Source organism: Quercus lobata, chromosome 10, assembly GCF_001633185.2.
Source record: "Quercus lobata isolate SW786 chromosome 10, ValleyOak3.0 Primary Assembly, whole genome shotgun sequence".
Lineage (NCBI taxonomy): Eukaryota > Viridiplantae > Streptophyta > Magnoliopsida > Fagales > Fagaceae > Quercus > Quercus lobata.
The window spans coordinates 51,387,748-51,411,380 of NC_044913.1; the positions used below are offsets into that span (position 1 = coordinate 51,387,748).

The following is a 23,633-nucleotide window of genomic DNA, read 5'->3' on the forward strand; positions in this document are numbered from 1 at the left end:
TGCTAGTCATCTATGAATCCCGCCCTTTTGTCTCATCCGGAACATATGCTGTTAGTTCAGGGGTATCCACGAAGAGTTCCTATCGGTCGCACTTCAAAGACTATGAAGTATTTCAGCGTCTCAAAGCCAGCGCTGAACAGCACTTAAGAGTTTTTGCACTTGAGATTGTGGAAGGCAGTGATGGAGGTGAGGAGGACGTTTCATTACAACTAGAATATCAGCGCTCACAGGAGACATCTGCCTCCGGATGCCAAGAAGAGCCCATGCTTAACTTTGGAGGCAATAGGGGAGCCAGTGGCAGATATGAAGGTGGAGGTGAAGAAGAAGAGGGAAGAGATGGAAGTAGAGGGAATGGTAGTGGCAGACGTGGAGGCAGAGGAGGAGGGGGAGACGGGGGAGGAGGAGGAGGAGACGGCGGAGGAGGAGGAGGGAGAGGTGGAGGTGGAGGGGGAGGCGGAGATGGAGAGGGAAGTGACTTGGAAAGCAGAGGTGGAGACAAGAAGAAATTGAGATCCACTCTAGACGTATTAAAACTTGCAATAATGTCCATCGCTATCACAGCACAAACATCTGGTTCGGCTATTGCCTTGAAAGTTGGTGGCCAAGCTTTCTTGACTAAGCTTCTCCTAGTTTTGGTGATGACAGGTAACCTAGTAGGTTACCTTTGTAGCATGATCTCTGTCTTGCTAATGCATACGATGCCACGAGTTGCTCGTGTATTGGGAGTGATAGGATGTGCTGCTACTGCCTTGGGGTTCCTAATATTGATTGTGACGTTCATCCAAGAGTTGTTAATCAAAGGGTTGTACAATGGAGAATGAAAATTATAAAAAATAATGTGTGCTATTTTTTATTTTATGAAGGACTTTTATATTTAAATTGTATCAGCAATGTAAATTAAAATTCTTCCTTTTATGAATAGATAATGCGTGCTTTGTCTTCTGGTTGTCCTCTTTAAAAAGTATGGATTAAAAGTCTACCATGGGAGAATTAGATTGGTAATCAGACCAAGAATACTGAAAGGCAACACAATAAAATGAAAGTAGTTCTTATTATTCTTTCAGGGCTTGCCGAAGAGGTAGTTCCTTACAAGGGATTACAAACTTAATTAATTCCATTTACCAAAAAGGAGCCAAGTGATAGTAGTGAAAATTTAATTCCATTATCCAAAAGGAGCCAAATGTGACCTCAGTGTTAGAAAAGTTTTTATGACTAAGCGCTACCTGCTGCAAGGTCACAAACCTTCACTGGGTTATTCAAAAATTTCAATTCATGGTTCACATTTTATGTGAGAATTCATGGGAAGCAACAAAAGGTAAATCACCATCTTAATAATGCATCATGATTACAGATTTCAACACAATTGCTGAAACTGCCTTGCACTTATTTAGGAATTATGTATTTGCAAGGGCAGTACAGTTTGGAATCCTGTGGAGTTGCAGGATTGGCGCATTGGGAGTAGATACAATAAGGGAATTTGTTAAGTTTTTGATAGCACTCGAGGGAGAGGAGGGTAGGATGAAGTGTGTGAGAAGGAATGGTTTGCGATGGCTGCTGCAACTCTTGGGGCTTTCTGGAAAACAAGGAATGACTTGGTTTAATTAAAAAGTTGCAGATCCCATATAGAGAGAAAAAATTATGAGTGGATTCTACCTCAGAAACACTGGTTGAAATTGAATGTTGATGCTGTGTGGGGATCTTGTAAAGCCTTTGCTGCAGCTGTGCTGAGGCATAAAGAGGGTAGTTTGCTGCAGTATGGACCTTAAACGTGAGCTGTAGTTCACTAATGCTTTCTGAGGCAATCAGGAATGCAATTCATTTCAGTAAAAGAATAGAAACTGACAGGGTAACAATTGAGAGCGATGCCCGAGTGGTAGTGCGAGATGCTAAGAAGCAATCCTCAGAGGTAGCTTGTGAGATTAGTTTGGTAATTCAAGATATAAGGGATTTGGTTTCAGCATTAGGTGGGAAGAATTGTTTTGTTTGATTGGGTGGCAAGGGAACGAAATTCTATAGCTCATGGGTTCAATAATTGGGCATTGGAAAATAACTTTCATGGGCTTATACCCCGTTTTGTTTGTCTGGGATGTAGAAGTATATTGTTGTTGTTTTTAATTGACAATTACGTTCAAGTGACAGTTCCAATTTGTCTATTAGAATGAAATATTTTGGAATCGGAACCATTTCAAGGTTACCACTAATTTTTATATAATATATATATATATTAGAGAGAGAGAGAGAGAGAGAGATTTCCAACCAGAACCATATATAAACCTGGTTGGGTCATCAAGCTTGTTAGGACTTTTCCATGATTGTATTTGATACTATGCATTTAGTTGGGCTTCTTCATTTAATCGCTTAAGGTTTAGGGTTACTTATCAAAAAAATAAAAAGCTTAAGGTTTAGAATTGGATGTCCAAGATGATACATAATTCCAAATAAAGCAGGACAATAGCAATATTTTAGTAACTGGTTTCAACTGTCAACAGATACAAGTCATCTGTTTACATTCCATAATCCATTTTAATTTATTGTTTTCACAAACTACAAAAGAAATTAATAATTGCAAAAATTATTGATTTCAACTGTAATTTTTCCACTGCAACTCCATTAGTATGTAGCATGACATACACTATTTGTGTCTCAAAAAAAGTGTCTTGGTTCTAAAAGGTTCAAGTCTTCATTAAATCAATGTTGTTAAAAGCACGCTTAAAGCTCAAAGCTCAAAGCCCCAAAGTCTGAGCACTTTGCTTGGTCAAAGAAAAGCTCATTTAATGAAGCAAGCTTTAGGCAAGCTTTTTGGGCACCTTTTGAAGAAGCACAAAGCACGCTTAACACTGCATAAAATGCCATTCACCCTATTTTAGAGATTAGTGTAACTTTTTATGAGAATCTTATTGTTTCTTTAAAAAAGGTAAGAATAGTTAAAGACAATGTGGAAGTATTTCCACTTTGAAAAGTGGATACTTATTTTGGGCCCCTCCAATAAAGAAACAAAGACATATTTTAGAACGGTGGAGTATATGTTTACCCTAAAAACTATGAAATTTACATTCTATCCTGTTATTCATTATATCCCTTATCTCTGGCTGACATATCCAATGCTCCAACAGCATGATGAAAGCTAAGTCACAATCATATCTAATAAATTAGGAGAAAGTTCTTTGTTAAAAGATTTGAAGTCATTCTATTCATGCAATTGGATATGCAAATCATAACAGAGCAGCAACGAAGCACTAACGGGGAGTAGGATTGCCAGACAAGCGTAAGGCTGAACATCCACTTTTGAAACATGGATTGCAAGAACGCCATTTGTCTTTTCTTTCTCTTCTGCGTAGAACTTCTTGTAGATTTGTATGCTTGAAAAAGTGCATGCCTATTACTCAAGGACTACTACAAGTAGAAATCACTTTAAAGTCAGAAATCAAATTCATAAATAATTTTTATTAGGTGAACCTCTCAATTGAGTACATCCAAGCAACCACAAACCAAAAAAAAAAAAAATGCTTAACACAAAGCAGAAAACAAATAATTTTAAGTTTTTATGACATTACTATCTAAATCCCTAAAACCTAGTCGTCCTTTCATATGGTTAAAAAAAGTTACTACCCCCTTCCCTTGGTATTATAACAGATTGTTCTAGAGGTCAAGGAGAGTTCATGGAAGGCAAATTTGAAGGAATGCAGCCTCTATTTCTCTTTATCAGCTTTAACAGCTAATTTTCTCAAGTTGATTTATTCCCATAGGGTCTGTTATTGTTATTATTACTCTAATTAGTTTTGGGCCAACAGGAGAGAGAAGAAGAGGGGGGGGGGAGATTCAAACTAGTGACCTCCGCTTCCATTGGGTCTATTGTTATTATAGTCACTATTCCTATTAGTATTATGCACAATAAAGTTTTTGAATCTTAAAAATGTCGCTAGAATATTTTCTACTGCAATCACAAAATTATTTACAGCTATTTACCAGAACAATTAACTTCTTTTTGCCTAGATGGATAAACTTTATCACCATATAGGAAGTGAAACACAATTAAAAAAAAAAAAAAAAAAGCAGTTGTTACTTTCTTCAACAGTTCAACTCTAGGAAGAACCTGTGCAAGACTATCTACCCCTAACATTTCAATGAATGACGCATATTGGTGGACATCCTGCAACTTTATTATATTACAAAGATCAGAGCCAAGTGGAAATAAGGAAGTACAAATTAATTGAAAAAACAGGATTGGCACCTAAACTTCAAACACCACACATTTGTTGAAAAGGAAGTATGAATTAGTTAAATATTACATATAACATTTTGAACAAAATTTGATCAAATCTGATTAAGTTGAAATGGGAATAGGATCCTCTCCATCTCAAATGAATCGATTTCATGATTCGGATTTTAAATATTACAAATCTAAAGATGTCTCTAGTGCCATCATCATGTATACCTTTTAGATGCAACAAATAAAATATGAACATTGAAATGGACTATCTCCATTTTACTTGAAATTGAGAGGAACCTTGCCCATTCAAATGATACTGTTCTTAGGGAAAATTCTTAGGTTGAGGAGTATAGCATGACTCCAATTATATGTTTTTGACGCTCTAACCTTTTGATTAATTTAGAATCAGTGACAAAACCAACAAAACAAAAATTACACCTCCTACATACATAACATTGCATTCTAGTGTCGGCATCTGGTATCCATGGTAGACGCAAAAACCCATTCATACTTGTTCTCATTTAAAAGTATGAAAATAAAGAATTATATGTCCAAAAAAAAAAAAGAAAAAAAAAAGAATATACAAAGTACATCAGAAAGCATTCACCAACTGATTCCTACTGATTTATGCATAAAAGTGAAAATTTTCATATTTATTGTAGTCACCAACGGCACACCTTCCTTCAATGCCATTTACAGACTATGTCTAATTACCAGATATGATTCACTTCAAATAGGATTGGCAATAACGCATATAGAGATTTAGAATAAAAAGTGATGAGATTGATAATTTCATTTTACTTTTTTATGTTGAAAAATATGACTAAATAAACAAGTTTTGATTCAACAACACAAACCCTAAAAAATTAGCAATGACAAAAATAAATAGATAGAGTTAGAATGATCTCACAAACTATAGAATCACGCAAAATGCGTTGTCTTTAAAGGTTGATTCGTGCCAGCTAGAGTAGAACTCGGTATGAATGACTCTCTTGGCCGAACAACCCTCCAAGATTAGACTATAGTAATTTCTTCAAGTTGATCACACACTCAAGCAAGAAGAACTAGGAACAACCTTACTCTTACCTTTCCTTTCCTTAAAAAAAAAATTACTGAAGCTGAAACTTTTGCAGCAAAACAGAGCAAAGACAGAGGGGATATGCGGCTGGAGAAGAGGAAGAAAAATGATGATTGAATAGTGTGTGTTGTAGGGTTTATATGCTAACTAAAGGAAGATAAGTGGGCTAACTAAAGGGCAAGTTCTCCAACGGCTACTGTGCAGATTTGGTGCCCAATAGGCTGTTCAATAAATGCCCAACGGGCTACTCAGAAGCTCACCAATGGACACAACAAAATCAAATCAAGTTTGGGCTAAAAGAAAGTAAGGAAAAAGGTGCGGCCCAAGAATGATGTAATAAACCCAAATCCAAGCCCAAGCCAACAACTAGCCCATTGTGATCCAACTTACCACCTAAGTTGTGCAAAGTCTTATAAACTCATAACAAGATTTATTCCTAACCAATGTGGGACATAAACATACCTTAAGTGTTTGAAACACATACTCCAACATTTTATTGGTAAGATACACTCGCATCTGGCGGGTCTTGTATTCACAACCTCACCCTCCACCTTGCTCTAACAAAGGGAGGAGGTGCCTTTTGAGCTAGAGCTCAATGGCAATGATAAGATTCATAGTTAGGACAAAGAATTACTTAAATTCTCTACTTATGACAAAGAAATCTGATCCAGTTATGTTCAGACAATAGACATGGAGATTCATAGCAAAAATACATTGATACCTTTTAGCTGCAAAGATATCAATGTATTTTTGATACATGGAGATCCACAAACATCTGTTAGATTAATGTATATAAAGAAAATTTGGCATTGAATGACACCCTCAGTTAAAAATTTAAAACTTACATTCATGATTTCCAATTCCTTATCCAAAAAACTAGCTTTTGCCATTCATTTTCTTCCTGCTTCAAGGAGCTTCATTCATGGAAAAACTTCAAACCACTCTCTGACCTACAAATGTCTTTTGAATTGATTGATTCTAATAAAGTTGATGCCAATCGCTTGGATAAGGGATATGGAGGAACTCTTTTAAAAGAATCTACATAATGAGTATGAACTATGAAGAGTTAACATCCTCCTTGAAAGTAATAAAGCAAACATCTAAAATTCCAGTGCAAATTGCACTTTTTCTTGAGGTGGGCATGCCTCAAGGTGTATATGTAGGAGCAGATTCATTCATAATAAAGCAACTAAATTTTATGTTGTTTGTCAACCATCTACAACCCTCCTCACTTTTTCAGTCTAAGCAATAGATAGGTGCATATCTAAATTGCCGCCAAGCAATATCAACTTATTTATCGGCAATAAACACTTTATCCTAAGGTGGTATAATTGCAATGTAATGAATCCGTTAGTTTGGCATTATTTTCATTTTGACCCTTCATGTTTCAAACTTTGTCCCTTCGTGTATGATTCAAATTTTTTGTTTAGCTTGTCATGAGAATAAAAATTTTAAAATGTAAAAAGCCAAACAGAAAACTGAAACGAAAATTTGAGAAAGCGAGAAAGTTGCATCTTATTTCTAGGAAGCACAAACATAGGTACGATACGGTAACATGAGTATTTTTGAAAAATTATAACATATAACGGCCGGTACTACACTAGTACAATGCAGATACGACATCCTAAATAAAATGTCCATGTACCCTAGTCTTATTTCTTCAATGCAGAAAAGTATTTATACAACTTGTAACCAACTTGCCCCAACTCTTGCAATCTTTCAACTAACTAATTAACTATCTTGACTCTTCTTGATTACAAGGCTAACTATGTGATTACAATAATCAAACCTATAGTACATGTTTGGGTTCACAATTTGATTAAAATTCTAATAACCTAGAAAAACAAACTATCCGGAACTAAGTGTATCAAAGAAAGAAAAAAAAGGCATTGAATTCATCAAATGTTACTGGTGGTGGTCATGTTGGGATCGAGTTTGAGGAGGTTGAAGCAGAAGGAGTTGGAGAGGCCTAGATCAAATTCTAAGGTTTCGTTTATGTGAGACTCCAGAGTGTACTTCACCACCTCTTCCATACACTCCCTCAGTTAACCAGAGTGTAATAAGTGCCCACCACATACCATTTTCCTTCGGTCATAAATTATAATTAACAAAGTTAAGATGGAAAGATTAATTTTGACAATTCTTAAACTTCATTATTTGAGTGAAAACTAATTTTTATTATACTTGTGATTTAAAGTCACCCAAAGACAATTATCTAACTTCAAGGAAACAGTTATATATGGGTTTGGTAGTACGTAACTTAGTCGGATTTTTATGTGAAATACACAAATTAATAAATGTCAGTAGGAAAAAAGCCTACATTAACAAGCCTATTAGAAGTGATATACACTCGAATTGATAATAAATAGTTTATAAATTTATGAGCATAAAGCCTTTAACAAACCTACAGATTGATTATAGACTGTTTTGATACAAAGAGATCATACTCTGGGTTTTTGTGTTTGATTGTGCATGTCCTCCATTTAAAATATTTCTCTCTATTTATATTTAAGGCTTTGATATTTAACATTGTCTTTTTTTTGCCAACTGTCATGCACTTATTTGGATAGAACTACTCGAGATAACAGCTAGTCTTTAGTTTCCAATGGATTGGTGCCATTTCTCTCCCTTAAGGGCTTCAATTTCTTGTTTTGTTTGTTTGTTTCTTTATTTATATATTTTTTTATTAATAGCTGAGAGTTCTTTGTTAATTCACTAATGACAAAGCAGTCCTGTTGGCAACGCCTTTGTGCAATATTGGCCTAACACTCTTTTTTTTATATAGAAAAAGCACTAATGACTTAATAGTACAAAACTAACAAAGAAACATAAAAGTCAACTTATTTTATTATTTAGTTTACTTTTGCTATCATTTATAGATTTTAATATATTTTTTGGAACTAGAGTATCAGTGTATTATTTTAACAAATTTTTATCACTATTTTTTACAAAAAAATTTACCGTTATAACCAAATAAGTGCATCTGAACAGACCCTGAAGGGGGTGTATTAGCAGCCGGTCTTTTTTGAAGTCTAAACAATACTAGTGAGAGGATTGGTGTTATGCAAAGAGTAGTTGAAATATTTAAGTAGGGCATAACAAAAAATTAGTAAAGTGTAACCTTGAAAAAGTAGAGGTGTTAAAGGTGAATTATCCCAATGCAGCTGATTAAAGTAATATTTTCTCAGTTTTGGGGAAAAACAAATCGTGATTTCAGGGATAAAGATCAATCTCTTCTCCTAATTCAGAAATAATCATCCAAACCCATAGTAGACAGTTGACAGTCCAAAACCAACATAAACCCACAAGGCCAAATCCCATGAGCTTCAAGAGCAAGACCCACTTCTCCTAGAACACTTACTCAAGTGGAGCAGCCCATCAAGTCAACGCTGCTAATTCCAGTTCTGGGTATGTTTCTGAAACGCAATAATTCCTATTTCTGTTGTTTTGTTTTGTTTTTTTGTTTGTTTGTTTTTGTTTTTTTTTTTTTTTTGGTGACTGAGAATATACAAGACCTGGCCTTTTGTCATCTGTTTGATATTGTTTTCAGGAAAAATTTACCTTTAAACGGGCTTAGAAAAATCTTGCTTCAATCCACTGCATGTAGTTTTAGTCACGTGGACTTTTTATTTTTTTTTAGCGGGTCATATAACTTATTTCAATAATACACGTGGATATGAAGTTCATGAATCGACAAATACATAACGAGTTAGAAGAGATCTAAATAGATGTAAAAGAAAACTCTGTCCTTTTGTCATCCACTTGTTTTTGCTTTCCCTTTGAATTCTTTATTTATTTATTTATTTGTTAAGAATTTGCCAATTCGGATAAGGCTCTTTGTGATATAAAATAGTTGGTGTTTTATTGATCAAAATAATACAAAACAAAACACTGCTTAACATTCTCCTTAACGCTAAATAAGCTTATTTCAACCGCCTTATTTTGCTTTAAAAAAAAAAAAACTTGTATCTAGAAAAATGAGAATTTAGAAAGCTGTACCTCGAAAAAAATCAAAATTCCCCTTTCTCATCCAAACAAGAACCTACTACTAGATCAAGATGTAAAGGTTGTACTTATATATATATATTCATCATATTATTTTCTCTCTTTTGCGTGGAAAACAGAGAGTATAACTTTAGATAGAGCAGAAATGGAAGAAAATAATACATATGACCAACCTTAACTAATTTCCTGAGGATCTATATCTGACCCCAAGATTTTGGGACCACGACTTTGTTTGTTGTTGTTGTTGTTGTTGTTGTTGCATGATAAACATATCTTTGCTCCAGTTTTTTAGAAATTTTATTCATTAGTGTCAAAGGTACCATAATATGCAAGCAGAGTATACCTTGTTTCTATACTTTCAAGTTCATTAATCATTTTGCGGCACATTATCTTTATCTCCTCCTGAATTTTGTTCTACTATGTCAGCTGCTATTTGTAGTAATGAATGTCTAAATCCAAAGTGCACCTCAAAACTAACAAAACTCAAATTTTGACTGTTGATGTTCAACAGTCTGTCTGGACAGGGCACGCTTTCTCTTCAGTTGGACAATCATAAAAAATCAGATGGACAACTCTGATATCTCTAAGCAGTTGGAGAACAGTAGAGCACGGATACGCAGTGTGTACAACATTGGACAGTCATCCAACCCTAGTAGAGAAGATAAGAACCAGGGGTACACCGGATCACTTCCTCCAGATGTGATCCCTGTGAATCGAAGAGATCCAAACACTGACCTAAGAACAGCACAAACATTTAGGCTCCCTACACTCATTGAAGAATTTAATGACATTCTGAGTTTGGATGGTCTAGTAGTATCTAAAGATGATTTCTTAGATAATGAATGGGCTGACAGACCTGCTGTTAGACTGACAACATTAACAGATCAACAAGTATGTCAGCTGGGAAGGTTTCTATTGCATTCTTTACAGACAAGGATATCCAAACAAGGTGTTGCAGTCATTTTTGTTTTAGCATTCCATTTGAGAGCTCCAGGAGTAGGATCCACTGAAAGAATGTTTGAAGCTACAGATCCACATAGTAAACCGTCTGATAGAGAGTATAGTGACTTTGAAGATGTCCTAGTACCCAGAAGAGAATCAATTCAAGCATCAGAGCGTGGACATGTAGTAGAGAATGCCAAAGCGTACTCATTCTTAGCTGCATCAATGCTCCGATTGTTCACACGATCCTCTGAAAACTATTGCCCAGCTTGGAATCACATTGTCAATGGATTTAAAACTTTTTACATTCGTCATTGTCCTGTTACTAAAATTGTTCCTAAAGCAGAGGTGATCCAGGCCATCCATGTACATTTTGCTTGTGATAAAGTATTCAAAGCTACATTATACAGATTGTTATATATGTCTAACTCAAAGCCCAGCAATGATAGTCTCAAGGGATTTCTGTACGATAACCATCTGTCTCACAATGGTATGCATATCGTTTCAATATTCTGTAGGCTGCGTGATGCTTTAAATTGCAATCCTGATATTTTGTTAAAGGCTATACGGACCCCACAATTTGACCGGCAGATTCAAGCTCTGGTGAAAATTCTTGGATACATGAATGAAGAAGTAGGTCAACATGAGAGGCAGATGTGGAAATATGGGAGAATTTTCGATGAAAAATTCATGTCTGTATTACAGACAAAAGCATGTCCTAAATTGGTAATGATGTTAGCTGCTGCTCTTCAACAAGAAAGACCTGAAGGAGCAGAGAATATTCTAAAAATCAAACAACTTGAAGATGTGAGTGAGGAAAATAAAAAGAAATGTATTATGGTTGCCGAAGCTGTGAGAAAGATGATTAAATCCTCACACAAACAAACAGCCTGATTCATCGTCTGCAATTGAGTAAGTTATTGACCTTCATATATCTTCCATGGACAACTTTTTTCTTTTCCTTTTATGTAAGGATTCTCTGCTTTTATTTAAGTAAGATAATACATCCTATGTTCAGATGGCTGTGTCAAGTAGGCACTTTTTTTCCTCCATGGAGGACATCCTAGATTTACGTAATTTGACTAATTTCAGTTTTAACTATTTTGATGCTCTAGTACATAACCTGTGTACAGTGGGCATCAGATTTGTTTGATCTTTTAAATAAAACGTCATATTTACCTATATATGTTGTTTATATGTAAAAGCATAGCTCCTCTTGACCGAACATAACATTTTCATAGGCATCCTAATTCATTCACTTTCTAGTAGGTCAATCTCGGTGTATTGATCATGATGTGATTAAAGGATGTGTTAGGTCAAAATCAATAAGAACTGGGGCGGTAAATGAGTCAAGTTGTTTATAAATAACTCAAGGCCAGCTTGGGAAAAGATTTGTTTATGTTCATTTGTTTAACAACTAAGCCAAGCTCAAACCCAAGTTTAGGCTCGATTGTTAAACGAACCAAGCTCCAACATAATAATGTGTTTGTGAAAAAACTAGTGAACATGAGACTCGATTTAACTATATATAATATTATATATTTATATGTATATATCTAATAATGTACTGAATTAGACTTGAGATTGTAAGTTTGTAAATGAGTTCATACGATATCAAATTATTATTTTGTAGTTTATTGATGATATAAACAGTCCCTTTGTAGTAAAAATTATAATTTTTGTAAATCCATGAATGAAAATTATTTTATCTAAATTATTAGCATAGATTTTGAAGGGATAATTTTTTGTTGTTGTTGTGATTTTACTATATATGAGAAAAGAATAAGTTAACATGTAGTTTTGTTTGGTGATTAACTCAAGTTTGGCTTGTGTTGAAATATATTTAAATGAACAATCTTGAATTTTTAATATTTGGCTCGTTTATAGCCCCTAATAAGGACACCATTGGAGGGTAACGGGTATTTGTATACTTTTATTATTTTATGTTAGTAGTATATTAAGACGGTAGGCACACTTACACTATCGTACACTGCATTTATATCTCCCTCTCTCTTCCTCTCCCTCTCTATGTGCGTCTCTCTTGATGAATAAGTAATTTTATTGATCAAAAACACTTGAATTACAACTTCAAACAAAGTAGGATACCCTGCTGCTAAATCAACACTAGAAGACACCTAACATAGTACATTCCCCTACTACAAACACATTGCCTACCCGTAAGGCTGTAACAAGCAGGTCCTCACCCTTATACCAGTGCAAAGAAACCGAGCCTACAAACATGGTATTTAACCAATACACAGCTACAAGCAAAGTCCTACCCTACAAACAACAGTCCACACACCTATTACAACAATACAAGCAGAGCAAAAAGTTAAAAACTAAACAAATGAACTTCCTCTCACTACAAGCAGACACAGTGGATGGAAATTTTACCAACTACAAAATTATCTTGTTATGAGAGGAATTAGGCACTCCTTTGCAAAAATTAGCCTTCCATCTGACATCACTCAAAACTTGCTTTAATAGCCTCCTCTGACAAACTATTGCTACTATACACACTGGCATTACGTTGCAACCATATGTGATACACTAACTTGAAAAATATAGCTTTAACCCCTCCCATCTTCAAAATTCGAAGACCCCACTGCAAACATTCAGACCAAGAAGATATAGCTTGGTGAAAATCACAAAATCCCAGCATTTGGGACCAGATCCTACCGGTGATAGAACATTCAAAAAACAGGTGGTCTGTTTCTGCAAAATACACAGCACATCACCAACATACCCCTGTTTTAGAAGCCTTTCTCAAGTTGATAACCTATTTAGAATTGCTAACCAGAAAATAAATGAGTGTTTAGGAATGGAAGCAGGATGCCACACCAATTTCCACTAAGGCACTCATCATGCTTAGCTCTAATCTCAAGCTGAAGAGCAAAGGCATATACCAGATTTGGAGATTTATCAATGCATAGAATCCTGATCACCCAAGTGTATCCTTGAGAGATCTACTTGCATAATCACCATTTCTTCATATCTAGCAGGTGGGCAATCCTGCAACCATTCTTCAACAATCTATATACTCTGGCATTCAAAGAGCTAGAAGCTTCAACAACTATTCTGTAATTAAATTAAGGCAGCGAAGCCCCCTTAGGATGCCAATTATCATTCCACACAAAGGCCTTTTCACCATTGCCAATTGAGTGTTAAATCCATGGTCTAACAGTGACCCTAAGCTTAAGAATTTTTCTCCGTCCCCATGAACATCACTGGGGAATGTTAACAACCCAGAAACTTCTACCTCTTAATAGGTAAACATGCACCAAGCAACCCATAGTGAACCTGCCTGAGTGAAAAGGTTCCAAATATGTTTAATAATAGCAATCTTGTTCAAATCTTGGATCCTCTTTAAGTCCTAAACCTCCTTCAGGGTTTGGAGAATATACCCTGTCCCATGCCACTTTAGCTCCTTTAGCCCCAGTATCAATACCCTTCCACAAATAGCTATTGAAGCTCTTCTCAATCTGCTTGATCACTTCCATTGGCAGGATAAGCACATTACACCAAAGGCTTGTATGCTATACAAGAAAGATTGGATCAATTGCAGCCTACCAGCGAATGCCAATCTTCTAGCAGACCGAGAATGGATCCTAGCTGAGATCTTATCTATCAAAGGCTTGCAGTCCCTACTTGAGAGCTTACCGATATCAATGGTAAGCCTAAATATCGAATAGACAATTGCCCTTCAATAAACTCTAGTGAAGCTAAAAGTTGAGTTTTTGACTTAGTAGGAGGAGTGGCTCCAAAGAAAACCTCACCTTTGCTGCAATTTTCCTACAAACCTGACATGGCCTTGAATTCATCCAAAAAATTTTAAACAAATTTTTATGGAGGTTGGATCAGCACTTAAAAAATCATTAGATTGTCAGCCAAACATAAAATCTCGGGTTAAACTGAAATCCATGCTCCTTAGTGATCCTTTCTCTCATAAGCCTAGAAAATGCTTCCATTGCAAAAACAAAGAGTTAGGGTGACAAAGGGTCAACCTGCCTCAAGCCTTGAAGTTATTCTTACCTCCAACCACTGCAAGAACTTATCAGGAATACCACAAGCTGCTAAACATACTGAATTGAATCATACGCCTTCATTAAATCGACTTTAATAGTGCACCTAGCTACCCCTTTCTCCTTGTGATAGTCCCTTACCATTTCTACCTGTGATAAACACTGTTTGAGTAGAGCCAATCACATCAGCAAGGCAAAGCTTTAGTCTATTTGCTAGGATTTTTGTGATTCACTTCTAAACGATATTACAACATGATATGGATCTCCCATTTTGAGGGATTTGGCACTTTAGGGACAAGAGTAATGATGGTAGAATTCACTTCACAATAATTTCCCTGAAGAGAAGAAGGAACTTATAGCTTTTGAAACATCTTCCTTGACTATATCCCAAGACTTCTTGTAGAAATGAACAGAGTATCCATCCGGGCCTAGTGCCTTTTTTTTTTTTTGCGTGGATTATTTAAGTAAAATTTATTCATATCGTAAAAAAGAATCACCCAAGTATACACAATGTATACAGCTGGGGAAACAGAGTCCGGGCCTAGTGCCTTATCCCTTTTAATGGAAAACAGGGTCCTTATTTCTTATGCTGTTACCTCCCCTTGAAGCATAGCCTTCTATTCTCAAGGATTCTTGATTCCATTAGTTTATCCAAGTTGTTAATCTTGGCCACATCAATATGAGCAGGAGAACCTAGCAACCAAACGAATATCTAATCTGATCCTTCGTTGATCTAACTCTGACAGTCCAATGAAAAAACCAGTATTTTGATCTCCCAGATTTAGCCTACTATTCCTGGACTTCTACTTCAGAAAGCTCTCCTCAGCATAGCTCAAAGACATAAAACAATGAGACTTCTCTTGTTCCTACTGCAGCAATGTTTATTGTCTAGGGAAAAGCAGGAGTGTTCTTTGAACAGCCCCAAGTTCCTCTAGCTTTTTGGACTCTTTAAGTGATAAGCGTCCAAGATGATCTTTATTAAATTTTTTTCACTCAGCCTTCAAAGCAAACAGAACACAGGAACCCCCATAACCTCCTGAGACTAGATTGAACTAACCAGATGCATAAACTTAGGATGATCAGTTCAAAAATTAAAAAACTGAAATGGTTTTGGATAACTGTTTACCTCTACTTGTGAGAACATAAAGGAAGTTGCATGATCAGAAACACCAGGAGGAAAGAACTCCACTCCAATGGGAGGAAAACAATCAAATCTAACTGGATTGACTAGTATCTTGTCAAGCTTTCATGCTTTGAATTGAAAATCCTCACTTCTACTGGTCCAAGTGTACAGAGGCCCAATATAGGGATGATCCAGAACCTCCAGCTCTATTAAGCAATGACAAAACTCCTCTTCAAATGAAATAGAACCCAAACCTCCAAACCTTTCACCAGGCCCCTTTACAATATTAAAGTCACCACCTATCAAACATGGCTGATCACCAATCTGGGAATTGAGGCTATGCAAATTTGACCATAAATTCTTCCTCACAATACCACTATTTGAGCCATAAACAAAGGAAGCATAAAATGAGTATCCTTGTGGTAAAGTAATCGCACAATGATTTAGTTGATCACTACAAACCCATATTCTACCTAAATAATGACCTCTTTGTCATCATGGAAACTTCAGCCAGGAACAATCGCCTTCATAATGCCGAAACCTTCTAATGTACAATTTTACCTCTTTCTGTTTAAAGGGGTCATTAAGGCCCCTAATATTCCATATAATGAAATTCATATGAAACCTGTACTTTGCAGAGGGTTACAAAAGGTGGTTTTGGTAGGGGTGTTTAAATAACAGTTTTTAGTGTTTAAACATCACAACACGTATTTACACAACATTTTTTTAACTCACATGAATTTCCACAACACTTAAACAATGATACTAGAAATTTCTAACCAAACGGGCCCTAACATTCTTTACCCCTTTTATCTCTCCTTGCACTGCATGTGTCTCCTAGTGTTTCTTCTTCTTTTTGCTTTTGATTATAGCCCATTGCTGCATTGCAGCTTCAACAAACTGTTTTATAGTACTGTCCATCAGAGTGTTCACTATCTTTCAGTTTAGGAGATAATGCTGAAGGTTCACCAATTTCCCAAACACTCACTATAGTAACTTCCAAAGCTTTATCTAATACAGAATTTCTCATTGGAGTAGATCTTATCTACATCCTCTCATTTGAAGAACTATTCACAGGAACCATCACTTGGGACCTCAATGAACTTCCCATAGGATTCGGCTCTGGCCTAATCTTCTCATTTGGAAGTGACACATTAACAGAATTATACCCTTGAGGTTGTAATGGACTTAGGGGAGCTCCATTACTCATTTTCTGCTCCTTATTTACATCCCCAACCTGCTCAGTTGGCTTCTCCTTCATCTTATTCTGTAACGGGCATGAATGAAACCGAGTGACCAAAGATTTTGCAATTGACACAACTCTGAGGTTTCCAGGGATAGACCACTTTAACCTCCAAATATACATCTTTCCGCAGTTCTACAGAGATAGTCATAGGTAGTGGACTATTAGCTTCAATTTCCACACAAACCTTCAAACCTTCGAACCCAAGCCACTTCTGTTTCTCCGTGAGAGAATCAGTATATAATGGAATGCCCACCCCACTAGTGATATGACTCAGGCACTCGGGGTTCCAATATTCAACTGGTAAGTGAAAGATCTTGATCCAAATCAGAGTCCTTTTGGGATTGAACTTGATAGCTTGTAACCCAGGTTGCCATTTATGAAGAATAAGGGACTTGTTTGCTGCGAACCATAATCAAGCTTCAAGAATTTCATCCCTTACCCGTGCATCCTCAAACTTTAAACAAGAATAACCCTCTTTCCGTGGTCATCACTTCCACCTTGCCAAGTTGGCTCCATTGATGGTCCACAAAATTCTTTACCAGATGGAAAGGTAGAGATTTATCCATGAATTGACCCCCCAAATAATTCACCTGTTCTCCAACGCCTTCCTCCACTGCATCCCAAGGGGGCTTTACAATAGTTCTTCCATTTATCCTCTCTGGAATAAAGAATTCAAGCACTGCTGGTTGGTCCCTACAATCTCAAAATAGAGCTTGCCAATCTGAGATAGTGGGTCTAGCAAAAGAGATTTTTATCATCCAAATTTCAAATCAATGAAGACTCAGATTTTGGTGGGAGATGATAGTATTCCTTCCTTGCGTATTGTGTATTCTATAATTCTTTTAGTGGCTATGGATCATCTACGTTAGAGACTTCAATTTAGGATGATTAAGCTTTGGTCACTTCTTTAGGGAGGCAGGGCCTCTCGTAATGGTGGTTGGAGTAACTTTACTAGAGGTGTTTTTGGTGGTAATTCTTGTTTTGGGGGCCGTGGTAGTAATTCTAATGTTGGAAGTTGAGGTTTTGGAAATTATAGTTACGGGATTGGTGCTTTTGGTAGAGGCCGAGGAAGAGATGGTGTTTGGCGTTTGTCATTTTACTCATTGTGGGGGTGTAAATCATATAGTAATATGGTGTTATGATCTTCATGTTAAACCTTGGGCTAACCCAGCTAACCAGGTTTCTACTCCAACTACATCTACTAGTGATTCCATCACTCTTTCCTGGGAGGAATGTAATGCGTTACTTCAGTAGCAAGACAAACTATTAGTATTTGATATGGCACATTTGCTCATTAGGTAATATAGCATGTTTTTCATCTCTTCTTTCAATTCCGTCAGTAATAGACTCAATGGCTTCACTCACATGGCTGGTAAGACCAATTTATTTTTCCACTTTTTAAATTTTCAGTCAACTATATTCTGTTGTCATAGCTGATGGCCTATTGCAAGCTCACTAAATCCCTTAATTGTTCAGTAATCTTTTATCCTTCCAATTTTGTTTTTCAGGACCTCAAGTTGAAGAGGATGATTGGTGGAGGTCATGAATGGGATGGTCTTTATTACCTTAGTTGAGCTTCTGCAAGTGGTAGTCTTAAAAGCATTACAAACAGGGGCGTCACCTCATTAGTGGCACTATTGTCTCTTTAGTCTTATTGTGGGATTAAACATCAAACCTCTCGTGGCTACTCCTTAACAAAACTTCGGTTGCATAACGAAAAGAGTGACATATTGTTGAAGTTTCAAGGACTATTATGCTTCAATTGCATCTTCTTGAACATTTGTTAGTGGATGCCATTCTTAGTACTGCATGTTATCTTATTAACTTTGATGACTTCCTCTATTAGTGGCGTAATTCCTCATTTTGTTCAATATCCTGGTAAGCCTTTGTTTTCTCATTTGATGTTTGGCTTTGTATGTTTTGTCTAGGTCTTTACTCTAGGACATAGGTTGATTCCTAGTCCTAGGGCCATCAAGTGTGTCTTTCATGGTTATTCCAAAACTCAGAAATGATGTAACTGAGAATCCTTAGTCTTAAAGGAATGTTATGTGTGTAGATGTTACCTTGTTTGAAGGTACACTCCCTTCCTCTCTTCTGGAATGTCATTGCATATTATTGTTGTTCTCTACTCTTTTTAACCTTATATTTTCTCCTTTCCACCTTCTAATACATTTGCGGTCTCCTCTGGCGTCCAAAGTTTGTGGTCTCCATTTTCAAATTGTTCAACCACCACAACACCCCACCTCCCAAAAAAAAAAAGAATCAAAACTCTATTCAAATTATTAGAGGATTTCGCCCTTTCAAACAACCAATTTAGTACCTACCAACACGTCATTTAAACCATTTTTATATCTTCTGCCACATGATGTTTTCAAAGCTAAATGAAATAAATTTTGAAGACTAATGATTTTGATCTTGTGGACGAACAGCTTAACACTTTTTTCTCTATTTTTGGTTGAAAACTTTTCACAAACACAATATTAGTCTTATTAGCAAAATTGGGTGATAATATATTATATTCACACAAACTATTTTAAAACAACATAATATTTTGAAATTTAGCAATAGAATATATTGAAATTTAACCTACATCTCGTAAAGGGATGCCAAAGTATAGTAAGAGAAGTTATGGAAGATATTAGTTTCTCAACACAAAGGAAACCAAAATATATAAAATATTTGCTATGGTAAAGGAATAGGTATGTGTTATGGATCCCATTTAAAAATAAAAACCTCATTTATTTCAAAAAATAAGGAAACCAAGAGTAGAAGAATCTAAGAAGTTTATTAATGGGAAAATGCATTTATTTTCATGAATTAATCATTTATAGGTGGTTTAATAACTATCTTTGTAAAAAATTATTTAATTAAACATTTAAACCACCTATAAATGATTAATTTTTCTGAAATTTATATAAGAAACTTTTGGTTTGGAAATGTAACATTATTACTCAAGTTGACTTGCTTTGGTAACCATAAAAAAAACCAATAAAATGCACACAATATATATATATATATATTTATATAACTTAATCACATGTAATAAAGAATACCAAAAAAAAATTATTATGTGTTTAAACTTTAAATTAGTGGAATTGAAACATTTGTCAATTCACTCAAGTAATAAATTTATATACGTTTAATTATATTAATTTTAAAAGATTACATTTTCTCTCTTTAACATGGCATGTAAATTAATTGAAACTAATTTTCTAAATATTCTCTATATATTAAGACGATTTAGAAAGTTAGTTATTACATGTTGAGGTTAAAATTGTAAAATCAACAAAAATTAAAAACTAAAAACCTACAAGGTAAAAACTCCCCAATAGATATTAGATAGATACAAATTAAGTTCCTACCCAATGTTTGTCAAAAAAAAAAAAAAAAAAAACCACTACCCCAAGTACACAACCAAAACTACCCCACACAGAAACCAATTGCAACTTCTTGAAAAATTTCCACTTTCATTTGTTAATGTCTTCCCCTTCCCAACATTATGGAATGCATAAGGAAAAAATCTAATAACATTAAATCCCTAAAACTTTAAACCCATAATATTCCTTCAATTTATGTTTAATTTTTTCATCCTATTTCTAACCAATACTATCTTCTTCTACACTCTCTGTTTTATTTACTGAATTCTTCTCAATGGTATAAGCGTCTTCCTATGAAAATTGGTAAGCCTTTAAACAAAATTTATATACTAATTTTTCAATTGAATTATATTATGTATCGTATTTTTTCAACATTGTTTCCACTTTCATTTGTTAATGTCTTCCTCTTCCCAACATTGTGGAATGCATAAAAAAAAATTCTAATAACATTAAATCCCTAAAACTGCAAACCCACAATATTCCTTCAATTTATACTTAATTTTTTAATCTTATTTCTAACCAATATTAGCTTCTTCTGCACTCTCTGTTTTATTTATTGAATTCTTCTCGATGGTATAGGTGTTTTCCTATGAAAATTGGTAAGCCTTTAAACAAAATTTATATACTAATTTTTCAATAAAATTATATTATGTATCATATTTTTTTCAATTACATATATTGTAAATTGGTAACTCATGACATTCAGGAATGCGTGAACTATATGAAAGATGTTATAAAAAATTTAGTTATGAATGGAAAATTATGACACTAAACATTTAAAAGAAAACCTCTCATATGATATTTTTGAATGAACTTATACCATATCTGAATAACATGCAGAATATTGGCGAGTATTTATCAATAATGCATACATTTGTTCTTTATCAAAGTCTTACGAACATAACCACACCTTATGTTCTTAGCAAACACGAGACTCGACGAAGAACAAAGTTGTCAGCAGTACGAACCCGAAGGCAACAGTAGTAAATCCAATCCATCCAAGAATTTCTGCAACCCGTGGCTTCTTATAGGCTAACAGGATAGCAATCATGCAACAAAAATAACCTGCTAAATCATTGACCAAAATACAATCTAGGAAGATCCTAGAATGTTGGCCACAGGAACGGGAGCCAATGCTAGCAGCAGTTGTTTGGACTGTGACCATGATGGACATCTTTATTAGTTTATTTATGGTCGACCTGATCCAGTTCATATCTCCACCTCCACTTTCTATAATATCTTGGCCTTCTCCTCCATCTCCCCCACCATCTCCACCTGTTTCTCCACCTCCACCTCCACCTTCACCTCCACCTCCGCCTCCACCTCCACCTCCACTTTCACCTTCTCCATAACCTTCACCTACTCTTACCGGTACATCTATGCCTCTACCTTCAACATTATTGCCAAGTTCAACAACTCTTAAGTGCTGAACATCAGGGCTCATTTCAGGACATTGCAATGTGTCATTGTCATTGAAGCTCACTAGATATGAACTCAAGGATGACCATGGATTACGAATTGGTACTAGCAGGCTCCATATGTAGTACAACAACACCCATTCATCACGTCCCTGTCATGGAATATTACTCAAAACTTGTTATTTTCCTAGTGCTAAAAGAATTCTATCACCATGTTTTTAAGTTGCGTGGGCTAAATCTTGTGTACAATTACTTAGTTGTTATACTTTGAGGTCATTAATTAAATTTAATCATTTAATTGTATTGATCAATAAATTATAGTTGAATGTAATTAATTGTCCTTAAAAAAAAATACAGTTTTGTTGTATTGGTTAATGCATAGAACCATGTTCAGAATTCAATTAAGGAAATGTAAATTAGTTTGCCCATATATATATATATATATATATATGTCTGTGTGTGTGTATTTAGTAACAGAATAGCATTTCCTTCTATCCATATAAGAATCACTATTTAATACAACAATTTCATAATTCAAATTAAATATTACCAATCTAATATATGCAACCTCACTTTATTTAGAATATTCAAATTTAAAAGTAAAGTTTCAGTCACTCTTAATTTCAAGTGAAATAAAAAAAATCATGTTTCGAGCGCTAAAATGGACCCTTATGAACTTATTGAGGTATTGGGGGGTAGATTCTAGATAGGCTACAAAGTGCATCATAGTTTTTGCCTACTTCCAAAAAAAGGTTGTGAATATGACATTTTGTATTATTATTGAATAATCCATGCAATACAAGAGAAAGTTTAATATAATATAATTTTTTATGATTTAAAAAAAATATATGTTTTTGTCTAAATATAAAAATATAAAGTTATAGTTATTAATATGGATGCTAGATAGGCTACATCATAGTTTTTCCTACTTTCAAAGGAGATTATGAATATGACATCTTGAATTTATTAATCAATAATCCATGCAATACAAGAGAAAGTTTAATATAATATAATTTTTAATTATTTTTTTGTCTATAAAAATATAAAATTATAGTTATTAATATGGATTTATTATGATTGTGTTTTTATATGGAAATATATATATTTTACCATTTAAAAAAAAAATAATATACCAAGATTCTAAGGCTCCGCTTGGGAGTTCATAAGGGAAAAGAAGGGAATGGAATGGAATGATCATAAGAGAATAGAAAGGAATGGAATGGAATATAATGTATTTAAGTAAGGGAAATGAATGAAAAAGAATTGAATGAAATGGAATTAAGTAACCTTGATTGGATGTTTTAAAATAAATGAATGGAAGTGAATAAAAATAAATGGAATGTAAGTAATTTTGTTTGGGAGCAACATGGAGGAAATGAAATGGAATCATTTTATAACAATATTACTATTAGACCCCTATTTTAAAATAAAGAATTGAATATACAAGAGTATTTTGGGAGTTTTAGTAAAAAAATCATTAAATCTAAGTTCATTCCCCCCCATTCCTCCCAATTTCGAGGAGAATGAAAATTTGAGATTTTAAGGGTGTAGAGAGGAATGGGTGTTCCCTCCTACCCATTCCATTTCCTCCTACTTAAACTCCCAAATAAGGAAATGAGCTTTCTATTCCCTCCATTAAAACTCTCAAATAAGGAAAGGGAAGAATATTCTAAAATGATTTTTTTCATTCCTTTCCATTCCCTCCTCCCAAGCAAAGCCTAAGAGTTTAAATTTAGAATATAATTTAAATTCAGTTAATATATATATATATATTAGAATAATGATGTGTAAAAGTATGAGAGTTAAATAGCTTATGTGGCATATTATAAGGTCAATCAAAAGTCAAACATATTTTGTTTTATATATATTATTTTGTTTTATATATATGTATATTAGAATATATATATATATATATATATATATATTGTTATTTATATATATATATTCCCTCTTGTCCATTCCTTTTTTTTTTTTTACAAAGAATGTATTATCTTAAAAAATTGGGAGAATAAAGAAATAAAAAGTAAACTATTATACAATTTAGTCACTAGTAGGAGTGTTCAAACAACAGTTTTCAGTGTTTAAACACTGAAAATTCTTGGCCAAAAAATAAAAAAAGTGTGTTTGGTAGGAGAGTTTAGTTAAGAGTGTTTCAGTAATAGTTATCAGTTTATGGTGTTTAAACACTGTATTTTGAAAGCACATCGACCAT

At 34.6% G+C, this 23,633-nt stretch overlaps 1 protein-coding gene across 1 annotated transcript; it reads left to right on the top strand.

The window, feature by feature from the left end:
- Window positions 1-8,404: 8,404 nt before the first annotated feature.
- LOC115963138 lies at window positions 8,405-18,331 on the top strand. Its single transcript, XM_031082033.1, has 3 exons — window positions 8,405-8,696; window positions 9,805-11,147; window positions 18,135-18,331. The coding sequence occupies exon 2, from the start codon at window positions 9,858-9,860 to the stop codon at window positions 11,127-11,129; it is 1,272 nt and encodes a 423-aa protein (XP_030937893.1). The 5' UTR covers window positions 8,405-8,696; window positions 9,805-9,857; the 3' UTR covers window positions 11,130-11,147; window positions 18,135-18,331.
- The last annotated feature ends 5,302 nt before the right edge of the window (window positions 18,332-23,633 follow it).